The sequence below is a fragment of the Leptonotus elevatus genome, chromosome 20 (genome assembly GCF_054856555.1).
Source record: "Leptonotus elevatus isolate MCC_2025b chromosome 20, RoL_Lele_1.0, whole genome shotgun sequence".
Lineage (NCBI taxonomy): Eukaryota > Metazoa > Chordata > Actinopteri > Syngnathiformes > Syngnathidae > Leptonotus > Leptonotus elevatus.
Genome location: NC_141258.1, coordinates 1,536,178 through 1,548,345, shown reverse-complemented (window position 1 = coordinate 1,548,345; position 12,168 = coordinate 1,536,178). Strand labels below are relative to the sequence as shown.

Sequence of the window (12,168 nt, the reverse complement as noted above, 5' to 3'; positions counted from 1 at the left end):
AATCGAAGCAACAATTTCACCCTCATCCGAGTTTGACATTTTCATTTTCAAGGTGTGCACAATAGAAAATGGAGGAAACGAACGTGAGGAGCTGAGGTTGTGCGGAAAATGGGGGATGAGGAGTGTTTTGCGGCTTGGAGGGTTCCAATTTCCCAACTGCCTCGCCTTCGCCTTAACCTTGTAAAATGAGATGACAGGTCCTAAAGCGCATGACTTGTAATTGCAAACGTTTAAAATAAAATAAGGGGAGTATGTAAAAAAAAAAAAGAAGAAGAAGGGAAAAAAAAAGGAAGGGGTGGTCGGGATTTAACGCTGCTTAAGGCTTGCCGTAGCCCCGGTGGGAATCAGCGAGGTGCATAATTAAGGCCCGGCTAAATAAATAACATGAATTTATTGATGAACATTTAATTTGCAGTCATTACGAGATGCACTAACCCCCTAAAAATAACAGCAATAATCCTTTGAATGCCAACAATCGGATTGTGTAGACCCTCTTCCTCCTCTTTTTGACACATGCAAATAGCAGCACACTTGCAGCAATTTGCATATTTCATTGGTGCAGCTTTCACATTGTTGAGAGGGGAAAAGAGGGCATTTTTGATGAGGGCTGAGCAAACACCAGCCAAATGCATTATTCATTATCGAAAGCAATACATATTAACCGTGATTATTTTTGTAATATTACTAATCATAATTGTTATTCTTTTAATAACACATGTGGAATTAAATATGCAACACACATACTTGGCCTGTCACATAAAGCCCCTTTTTCTTTAGCCACTTAGCATGCTAGCAGCGATGACAGACAGGACTCGGGAACCGCTCCAACTGTACACTTCACGGACAGTCGCAAAAAGTCGACTTTTGCGCTACTGTCCACTTTTGCCCCCCTCGCCGAGACGCCGGTGTCAAGACTTGCTTGTGTCGTGTCGTGTTGTGTTGTTGCGTTGCGTTGCAGGGAAAAGAAATCGAAACAAAAAGGCCAACTTACTGTGCGTGCTGTGGGAGAAAGTGATCCGTTGGGGAGGTAGGGTCCCGTGAGATCGGGGATCATAATAAACGGATAGCCCGGGTACGGTGGGCTCTTGAACAGCCCTCCATCTTGCCTTTTCGCTGCTAACATGGCGGGACCGGAGTTGTGGTTGTGTCGGAAAGAAAGAGAAAAGAAAGGGGGAAAGTTTTTAACAATAAACAAAACAAAAAACACACACACGCACACAAACAAGAAGGGGAGCGTGTGGTGTTTAAAATGGAAGCCAGAACTCACCCTCTTCTAAACTTTCTCGCGTTTTGTCTCTGAAAGTTTCAGACCGAGGCGGAGGCCGTCTCTCCGCCTTGAGAGTGGTTGAAGTGGGGGGGGGGATCAAAAAAAAAAAGAAAAGAAAGAAAAAGCAATGAAACACAGCCATTGAGACGCACGCCGAACTTTCGCTACGAGTTGGCCGCCTCACAAGCTGTCGCCGGCGGCCACTCGCCTCGGACTTGGCCGGGGGGCGGCGGCGGCGGCGGCGGCGGCGGCGGCGGCGGGGCTGCGGAGCTCCCAACTTACCTCCGAGTCGGACGAACTGTTCTGATTTGTTTCCGATTCGTTGACGAGCGACGACTTGACGTCCGCTAAATCCCTTTCGGCCGACGAGTTCTCCGAGATTTTCTCCTCTTGCTCCCCTTCGTCTTTGAAGGAGATCATCTCATCGTTGGCGCCCAGGTCGTCCCCTCCGCCGCCGTTAAGTTGCGGCATTCTCGCTCCTCTTTTTTTTCCCCCCACGAGCTTCACCGAAGGCGGCTAGCTTGCTGCTGCTGCTCTCGCTAGTGGTGGGGGGAATATCTCCAAAAGGAGAAACTTTTTTTGTTTTTGAAAAAAAAGGACCCCTCGCCGTCGAAAAAGTGCCACTTTCCGCGACTTCGGGGGTGTCGTTGGTGGCGCTTTCCCCCTCCAGTTAGAAAAAAAAAACACACACACACGCAGCGTGTGGCGTTCGCGGTCCCACAGAAAAAAAAGTCCCAAAAAAGAAAAAGAAGGGGCTCTTGGCGGAAAAGGGGAAGCCGGAGAAGGAGCCGCGGTGCTCGGATTGAGAGAGTTGAAGTTGGTCGGAGTGGTTTTCAGTTCAAAGGCGGCGCTGATTGACAGATAGAGAGGGATGGAAATAGAGAGAGTCTGGATTCGGGATTATTGACAGGGAGAAACACACAAGAAACTAATGAGATTCAAACAGGGAGGGACTTGAAGTGACGTTTTCATAAATAGAAAAAAAAAGAAAAGAGGAGGAGAGAGAGAGCGAGAGAGAGAGAGGGAGGAAGCCGGCTGTGTTGGAGCGTGCGAGGCAGGACAGTGAAGGCAACACTGCAGGAAAAAAAGGCAAGGGGTTGTTGCACACATGAAAAAAAATAAAATAAAAGCACACATGGGCGGGCTCAAACAAGAAGTAGCTTCGCCATTCCCTCACATATATTTACATTTTTAAATATTTCACCATCTTCCTCTGCTCAAAGGCCTTCTTGGGAAGAAAAAAGGAGAGAAGAAGAAAGCACAATAAACCCTTGTTTGGTCTGCACTGATCTATTTTTTCATCATATTAGGTAATATTTCCTCACATCTATTCTCTTTTTCTTTTTTTATTATTATTATTATTAAATCCTGCCTGTGTGACAGGTGAGATGTCCTGTGGGACTAACCTGAATTCCTCTCGGCTGTTCAAACTCTCTCTCTTTTTTTTTTTATATTCCATTTCATATTGTTCTCATCGGCAGCTGGACTTGGGGAAAAATACATTTCAAATTGGTTTGTAAGTGACATTGAGGAGGACAAACGCGGATGCTTACATGAGTTGCTTTCTATTCTTGTTTGCTGAGCGCCATCTTTTCTTTCGCCCAAGTCTCGAAGAAAAAGGTGAACAAAAGACAACTGTTTCCACGTGAACATAAATTATAATGTAGAAATAAAAGACAAGAAAATTAGAATGAGAGTGGGAAGAACAAACGTGAGATTACATGTGATGCTTTCTATTGGGGGGGGGGGGGGGGGGGTTATCATTACAGTATACATATTTATTTACTTTTACTTTAAAATCATCTTCTAACAATTTATTTGAGATAAAAGGTGAAAAGGGGCAATTGTTTCCGGGTGAAAACAGATTACAAGGTAAAATACACATTTCTTTATAAACTGAGACGATGAAAAAGAAAGGCTGTCACTTATATGAGCTGTTTTCTATTTTAATGGAATTATTAGATTTTTAACACCATCTTTAAACTATTTATTCGGAAGATATGTTCCACATGTGAACATAGATTAAATGAATAGTCGAGAAAAAACATACGCTTACATGAGGTGTCCATTTTTGGGGTCAAATGATTTGCTTTTTTTGTTGTTGTTGTTTTTTTTACTTAACAGAATCTTCCGGCTATTTATTTCCAAAAATAAGACAACAAAAGAGACTGTTTCCCACACACACACAGAAACGCAAATTATTATAATACAAAAACTGCTCTAATAGCTTACCTGTAATGTAAATAGAAGGAGGAAGGAGGAGGGGGGCGGAATCCTGCATCCTTTTCCAGGGGCTTGTATGTGCGCGCGTGATATAAATCAATGATGAGCGCCGCTTACCTTATCTCCTCATTTCAGAACATGCCGTCTTCTCTTTTGAGCTGTCATTTAATGGAACTATTACCGAATCCACGATGAATTTTTACGTGGACGACACACAAATGACACAATTATAAACATGGCATTAGAGATTCCAACATTCCGGCCAATTACATGTGGAGGCAGCATAAAGTGTGTATGCAAAAGGCCACACACACACACGCACACGCACGCACACACACACACACACACATTCCCTACAGCTCAGGGCCCTCCAAACCTGAGCCCACACGTTCTAGACCAAAGCAGACGAGCGCCGAGCGGCTCTCGCTTCGGCTCGCGAAGGTCCATCAAGACTGTCATTGTGACCTTGATTTTAATCATTTAGATAAATATGCAAATGTGTTGCTTTAAAAAAAAATATATATATATATAATGTACAAACTGTTCATTACCCATCATGCCTCTGTGTATCCCCTCTTTTGTTGCCTCCATTGTCATTTAAAGTCATAATTACATGTACGTTAATATATAATTTTTTTTTGTACCTTATGTCGCGTTTTGTCATTAATGGAATAACGTACGATACTTTCCATTTTAATTAGCGGCCGTGCTAATCTTTGCACGAAGGGATTTGTATTCCTCGCATCAGAATAGGGGAGAGCCCCCCTCCCTTGGATGATCAAGTCATTATACATGGATGTGCAAATATATAAATAAATATATATATATATATATATATATATATTAGCTTTGCTTTCGCCTCATTTTAAATTAATATTACATGTAGCCCATGTTTAAGATAATCGAGAGACTTGATTGCATTTCCTCGAATGACTATGGGCGTCATTAGCGATGATTAAATCTATATTAACAAAATATATTAAATACAAATGTAGATTATGGCTCATTAGAGCGCAACCGAGTTTGGAGTGAATCAAGTGCACCTCCGGTGTTTGCAACGAGCAGTGCACTCAAACCCTTCCAGACCCGATTCGTTGACAATCGATTCCACACAATCAACTGAATTCTTAACGATACAGTCGATTCATTGATTATTATGCTCTAATCCTGAAGTGATTTTCATACAAACATTTACTGCACTTATGATGCTACGACTGTGTTAGCCCCTGTAGACGGATACGGTGTTCCTCAAGAATCTATACTAAGTCCACACATTTTTGCATTATACACTCTAAAAACAGTTGGGCAAAAAATAACCCAACTATGGGTCAAAAATGGACTAATCCTCTACTTGGGTCTATTTGACCCATTTTTGAGTTAAGAAATGAGTCTTTTAGTGTAGTGACTTTAATGACTCTCATTTTAGGCTTACATCCGCCCAAGGGACTGCAATATGAAAATTAGCTTAATTTAGCTAACGTGGGCACATTGACTTTGTAAAATGTTGATTAATGTGCATTGACCCTTTTAAATAAATAAATAAAAACAACTCATAAATATTGGTCAGATCTTTTCCTTGGGGTCAAAAAATGGGGTCATTTTGTATAAAACAACCCCGAAAGCTGGCTCGGTCCATTTTTGATCCATCATTGGGTTAACTTTTTGACCCAAATGTTTTCAGAGTTCACCAAATTGACGGCCATCTTGACTTGTGACGTCATCTCGGAATTGTCAGTAAGGCATCCCCCCCCCCCCCCCCCCCCAAAAATCTCTGTGCACGCCACTGAGGCCGTTGATAACCGGCAGCCAAATGTTTGGCGTCACCAAAGGAAAAAAAGCAAACGTGCTTCCTGTTGCCCAACCCCCCCCCCCCCACCGCCTCCAAGCAAATCCAATGTTTTGTGCGAGGGACCCCTCCATGTCTTAATAGGGACCTTTAAGAGGCTGCGGGCATCTCGTTGAAGGGTCTTCCTCAAACAGGAAGCAGGAGGCCTGTTTTTGTGGCACAAGCAAAAGAGGTAAGAGGGTCTTCTTCAGGGCGCCACAATTACATTCCGAGCCTTTTAAGGCCTTTTTTTTTTTGCAGGGGGGGTGGGGTGCACATTATGGCCAAAAACGCACACATTTTCTTGTGTATTGCTGAGATTTGATGTATGTTCGGACTTATGTTGCCGATATCAAAATTTGCTGTCTGGAAATTTCTATCCAGCAGCTTTCGTAAAAAGTCTGTTGCCAGGGTGGCAAATTTATTTTGGTCATAGGCCACACTGGAGTTACGGTTTCCCTTGGACATACATCTTGTTACATACAAAAGCACACAAAAATGACAAATTACTTGTTGTGAAAATCTGAAATCGTGAATAATAGTTTGTTTAACTATTGTTCAAGTTACTGTCATAATGTTAAAAGAAAATGCTTGCACAAGTCAATTTGAAATTTTGGTAGAGATTATAGCAAGCATGATGGAAGTTGACATGCTTGATTTGCTTTTGTGGACCACATAAAATGATGTGGTGGGCCAGATCTGGCCCCCGGGTCTTGAGTTTGACACCAATTGGATCGTACAATTTGGGCCAAAAGAAAGTGCTTTTATTATTATCCAAATGTACAATATTTACATGACTAAATCCTAAAACTATTTTTTAACTTGTATTTTATTTTACTTAAATGAAATAAAATAAAATAGAATACAAATTTAAACTTGAACTTTTTCACATTAGCGAACAGAAATTTGTGGGGACCTGTGAATAAATGCCATTTTTTGGGGAATAACAGCGCCCCCATATGGACATTTTTTAAAAGGTTCTATTCATATTTAATAGACTGACTGACCCCCACAAATACTTTACCGACTTGAAATTTCTTCCAACAGCTTCCCGAAAAGTCCTTTGGATCACAGAATTTTGGAATTCTTCTTGTTACTAAGCCCAAAACTTAACAAAGTTGTCAAACCCGTCACCAAACAAGTCTGACTCACTTGACATTTTCGATACTATCCTCAGGAAAAAAAAAAAAAAACGTTTCAACTTTCCCCTGACACAAGATTCACAAGTTTGGTGTACACTCAAACGAGGACGCACACAAAAATGCTTGTCCCTTTTGATTTGAAGCAGCCATTTTGTACCGTGTCAGGTATAAAGTTTAAATAAATAAATAAATAAATAGGCTCGCGAGACCCGTCTTAATGAGCTCCATGAAATTGGGTAGCCGTCTGTCATAACAGGGTGCATGAAAAAAGTGGCTGAAATTGAACAGGAAGTCCGCCATTTTGTTTTAAAGCAGCCATTTTGGGCAAATTTCAAGTTCTCCCAAATGAAGCCCCAATCGGAAGCATGCTTCCTCCTCAAATGACTTTTTGGCCCACGCGTGTGGAATTTGATGATGATTTCCAGGATTTGCCATGAAATCCCTGTTTGCATTTTTAATGATATTAAATGTTCACGCCGTGCTTTGGTAAAACCAAGCAACGTTTTTTTTTATCCTTGGATTTAAACTTGACAACTGCCGCTCATTTGCTCATTTTGCATTTGCGGCTGTTTTTCTTCCACCGCCGATGAGTCTCAGAAAAGCTGTCGAATCTTTTCTTCTTCTTCTTCTTTTTAACGCCGCACACTTATTAACGAGCGTCACAATGGCGGCTGACCTTGAGTCAAATGGCGCCGCAAACGAGAGCAACGCGTGGCGTTCATTAGCCGGAGGGACGACGTTGGGGGGGGGCCATTGTGCTCGCCACAATGCAAAGTCAAAAAGGACGCCAAACATCATCAAGGTTACGGCGGCGAGAGGGCTCCGGCGCCCATTTTGTGCCGGCATTATGCGCTAATAAAGGACGGGGAAATTAGCCAGCACATGTAAACGACAATAAATGTATTCATTAGAATCTTTATATATAAAGTTGTTTTTTTTGCAAAAGCACTCCCACGCGTGCACACGCGCACAACACTTGCGGAAGACGCAAGAACAGCTCACATTTGTGTCATAAGACTTCTGAACAACATTCTTGAAAGTTGGAAGAAAGAAATATTTGGATAATTTACGTTAGCGACTTGTTGCCTTTTTGTCGGTCGTAAAAACACTAATTGTGCTGAGCCTCGCATTCAGAGGCGGCAAATCCAAGTCCACAAAGTAAAAACCCTGCCATTGTTTGGCTTTAGCCCCAGGCGCTAGCTAGCTAACTAGCTAGCTAGCTAGCTCCCATGATGCTTGTTTACCTGCTCGGGAGCTTCGCTAGCATCAAGGGCTAAAGCCAAACTGATGCAAACGTGCTGAACAATTCCGCTTGTAGAGAAATGAACACAATCTGACGTAAAACCACTAACAAGTGACAAACGCTATTACTCCATTCGCACACTCGCGTCCAACAGTAAGGCGCTCTAAAGAGTCAAGGCGGACTCTTTTATTTATTTTCACAAGACTAATTCCTGAAAGTTAATTCATTTAATGCTTCATTTGAGACCTTAGCAACCTCCGTCGTCTGATTTGGGATGCTACTCGAAAATTCCACAAAATAGCAAGCGGCGGCCCTCAAGAATTACACGGCAACGCTTCTTTGTTGCAACTACGACGCTCTCTCTCTCTCTCGCTCTCACAAACACGCACACACCTGTTGTCTTTTTGTTTGAAATTTGAGGCCACATTTGTTTCACCTATCGATTACCTCTCCGGCCTTTCCAAACAAACACTCGTTTACGTCTGCGCAGGCCCAAAACTCAAGTGGGAACTTTGGGGGCTGCGGCCCTTGTGGTCTTCCTCGCTCCTAATTGAGAAAATAAATGCAGAAAAATCAATCAGCCTCAAGTTTTGCATCCGAAGGGTCTTCTTCTTCTTGCGCAACAATCAATGCGCTGCACATCGCTGCAGGATTTGGCCAGATGAATTTCAATGAAAGCCTCGCTAATGAGTTTTGCAGCCTTTTGCAACCCCCCCCCCCCCCCCCCCCCCAACATGGCCTGTGATGAATAATGAATATTCCGGCCCGCAGGACGACATATTGTCTCAGCGTCGTTGAGCTCAGGCCTCGAGCTCAATGATGACAAGATTCTCATGCTAACTTTTAGCGCCTGTGACACGTTTGCAAACTTTTGGCAACAATTATTCCTAAAAGCATATTTAATATCATTGTCAGCAGCTGTAACATTATGTTCACTCACTCAAAAAAAAAAAATTTCCTAAGTAATTTTTTTTGAAAGCTGGACAGTTACCAGAAATTTCATTTTAATAAAAAAAATACAATAAATTCTGGCCGCCTTCTAAACTCATCATCACATTACGGTCATATTTGATCAATATTAATAAGGAAAGGCAAAAACTCCTGCAGTAATTACTGTCGGCTCCACAGGGCTTTGATTTGGACCATTACAAACGCCTCGCCATCTTTGAGATCTAAAAAAAAAAAGAAAAAAAGAAAGAAGAAGAAGCACACGCCCTCTTCTTTTATTTTATAGCATTAAAACCTGACAAGCATCTTGTAAAAGCTCTAATAAGACAAAGATTTGATTTGCATCCGCATACAAGTGTCGTTTTCAATTGATTAGCGAGCGGCCATTGATGTGGCGCAAATGGATGTTTCCCCCTCTGTTCTTAAGGGCGCCTAATAGAAGCGGGCGGGCAACCCGGAAGGAAGGGGGGGGCGGGGAGGGGGGCGCTTTGCTACTTTGATGTTCAATCAGGGACGAGGCAAAAAAAATAAATAATAGAAAATCTCACTTCATCTTTGTCGGACTGGGTTTGGTAAATAACGTCGACGGGCAACGATGGAACCAAATGAACAATGTGGTGGACATTTTCTTGATTTCGGGTGCGGTTGAGATTCCAACATGACAGGTGGAGGCGAGGTGGCACCGTGTCAGCAAGCAGCGACAACCAACAGAAAATCGTATATGTATATATATATGTGTGTGTGTGTGTAAAATTAAAAAAATCCCAAACAGTTTTAATGTAAAAAATAAATAACAAAAAAAACAAAAAAAGTACCCCGCCTACTGCCCGAAGCCAGCTGGGATAGGCTCCAGCAACCCCGCGACCCTTGTGAGAACAAGCGGTACAGAAAATGGATGGATGGATGGACAAAAAAAAACATAAAAATGTAAAAATAAAGTAAAAAAAAATAAATAAAAATATCTCAAAAAATTGAAATGACAAAATTAAATAAAGAAATCTGTCATGTCATCGTTTGTCAACAGCGGCTGTCGTGCATGTGCTGCCATGAACGAGCCGGACACAGATGCTGCAGTTACGCTTTGGGCCAGAGGTGGCAGTTGCGAGTAAAAAAGTGACAAACTGCACAAAGATCCTTTAAGAAAAAATTAAATAATAAAGATACCTAAACTAGCATTAAAAATTCTCAGCATTGAAATAATAGCATGAAATAAAACTTCAACGATAACAAAATAAATATAAGTAAAAGTAAAATACGGTAATTCATACACACATTACAAAATGTAAAAATACCTAAAAATGTAAAATAATAACAATGAAATGAGAAAAAAAATCTAATAAATGAAATCCCTAAAATAAATCATAATAATAATAAAAAAAGTATGAACTCTCAAGCAGTGCGGATTACAAACCCCTGTAATATGTTATTAGGAAAGGTTTTCCCTCCATTATTGCACGGATTGCAATTTTCTGGTCGGCCTGCCGTGTGCCGTGTGCACTTTGCCGTGCGGCGCGGCGGTGGCGCCTCATGGGGCTCTCCGAGGACGGCGGTCGCGGCTCACCGAAGCCCCTCGCAAGGAAGTCAAGCTAAAAGGGAACATAAGAGGCTCTTTCTTGCACCCGTGTCGGCGAGCGTCCATACAAAGCTTTGCTGCCTCGAGCCAAGCCTGACATCAAGCCAAACTCCAAACATATCTCGCCAAAGTGACAAAAATACACATCCAAATTTACAACCGGCTGCCTTTAAAAAAACAAAACAAATAACCACATCGGAACGACTATTTTAGCTGGAGAAAATATCTTGGAAATCGTATCTTTCTCTATGAACGTTTTTGGAAAATTGTTTTCGGGTGCTACAAGTGATGGCAATGAGGAAGAAATGTGAAGTATGGATGCCAGTAATCCACCACTGATGTTTGGAACCTACCAAAAGAAAGATTAGTCTCGCTTCTTTTGTTGGGGAAAAAAAAGTATATATGTATTTGTTTCCGTTTTGCAGCAATTAGCATTGGAATATTATAGCTAAGTTTCATCATTATTCACAAATCTGTTTAAAACAGAAAAAAGCTTGTTGCAACATGGCCCTGGTTGATCTCTCATACTCTGCCGCCACCTGCTGGACCTTTTTTGAAATAACTACCATTGCTTTAAACGACCTCTTCGGGTCAGAATCAAAGCCTTCTGCATGCTCTAGCATAAAAATAAAAAAAACATTAAAAAAACGTATAAATGTGTTTTTGGGACCATGGCAATATTTTTAATAGAACATGTTTATACGTTTTTGGGAGCAAATGAATTAATATAGGCAAATGTAAAATGATCTACGGTAGCATGAGCAACAACAACAACAACAACAACAAAACAGCAATTATTTCACATTGTAGCTTTAAACGTCCAAAATGTCCTTGCGAGCAAACTTTGTTGCCTTTGTCGGGGCGGATATGAAAATTGCAAGGAGGGCAAGGAAGTGCACTCGCACCCGTGTCAAAAAGTCTGTTTGGGCGCAGGAGCTCATCTGCATGTGTGAATAATACATGCGTGCTGCTTATAAGCATATTAAATGGTGGGCGGGCGGCAACGGGACGGACGGGCGGACGGACGGACGGCCGCGTCGTGTCATGTGAGGAGGAAGAAGAGATTAGACCTCGCCGCTTAATTAGAAAGATGTCAAGTGTCAGCGGGCTGAACTCGCTCCCGGGGGGGTCAGCGCCTTTAGTTTGCTGATTATATGCACAAACTATAGATAAAGTCTCATCATACGGGCTATTAAGGCCGCCGCATTAGCATGCTAGCGCTGTCTGGCGGAGGAGGACACGCAAGGAAGTCAAGTCAATAATGTTTTTGACAGTAAAATGTCCGCCGGGGCCGCGCGAGTCTCAACGCGGCGTTGGAATATGAAGAAGGAAACAAAAGCAACCTGTTGACATCCCTGTCAGCCATTTTGTCACTTGCTGTCCACCGAAGATGACATCAGAGTTGCCCGGCAGGTAACGACCAATCACAGCTCACCTGGTTTCTGATTTTGTTTATGTGACATTTTCAAGATGAGTTGCGATTGGTCGCTCCCTGAGCAAATTGTGGCGTCATTTTCATTTTACAGCAGGTGACAAAATGGCCCCCTAAAATGGGAAAAAAAAAACGGGTGGGTTTTGCTTCCTTAGTCATATTTCACAAACGCAATCATCATCAGAATGTCGAGTTTAGATTAAGTAGCTAAAAAAAAAAAACCTTCTGATTTGATGATAGAAAATTGAGAATAAATATAAAAAGAAAACAAAAACATTCCGTTTTTTTTTAAACCAGTCGTAAACAAGACAACTTAAAATAGTCACATTAGCAACTATGCTAATGCTAACACAACAAGAGGGCCGCTTCCTCTTGCCACGGGGTTGCCACGACAACCATCATGAGGCATCGGCAACAACAGGATTACCTCTGCCAAGGCCAACATGTTCTCACGGCTTCTCGTTTGCTTTTTTTGGTGGCATTTCATTTACAAATGGTGAAAGACGCACACGTGC

The 12,168-nt window shown here is 42.0% G+C and overlaps 1 protein-coding gene across 24 annotated transcripts in view; it reads right to left on the bottom strand.

Annotated features, from left to right (window-relative positions):
• The window catches only part of tcf7l2 (transcription factor 7 like 2), a 95,548-nt gene extending 93,215 nt beyond the window's left edge, over window positions 1–2,333 (bottom strand). For 3 of the 24 annotated variants that reach the window (XM_086065092.1, XM_086065100.1, XM_086065097.1), the window contains exons 1-3: window positions 1,550–2,325; window positions 1,268–1,334; window positions 992–1,116 (exon numbers count right to left, since the gene is read on the bottom strand). In XM_086065092.1, coding sequence (XP_085921218.1) covers window positions 992–1,116; window positions 1,268–1,334; window positions 1,550–1,738 — 381 coding nt within the window. In that variant the 5' untranslated portion in view covers window positions 1,739–2,325. Of the gene's footprint in view, window positions 1–991; window positions 1,117–1,267; window positions 1,335–1,549 lie in introns of all 24 variants that reach the window. The other 21 variants (XM_086065096.1, XM_086065102.1, XM_086065105.1 and 18 more) reach the window with 13 other exon arrangements.
• Window positions 2,334–12,168: the final 9,835 nt, after the last annotated feature.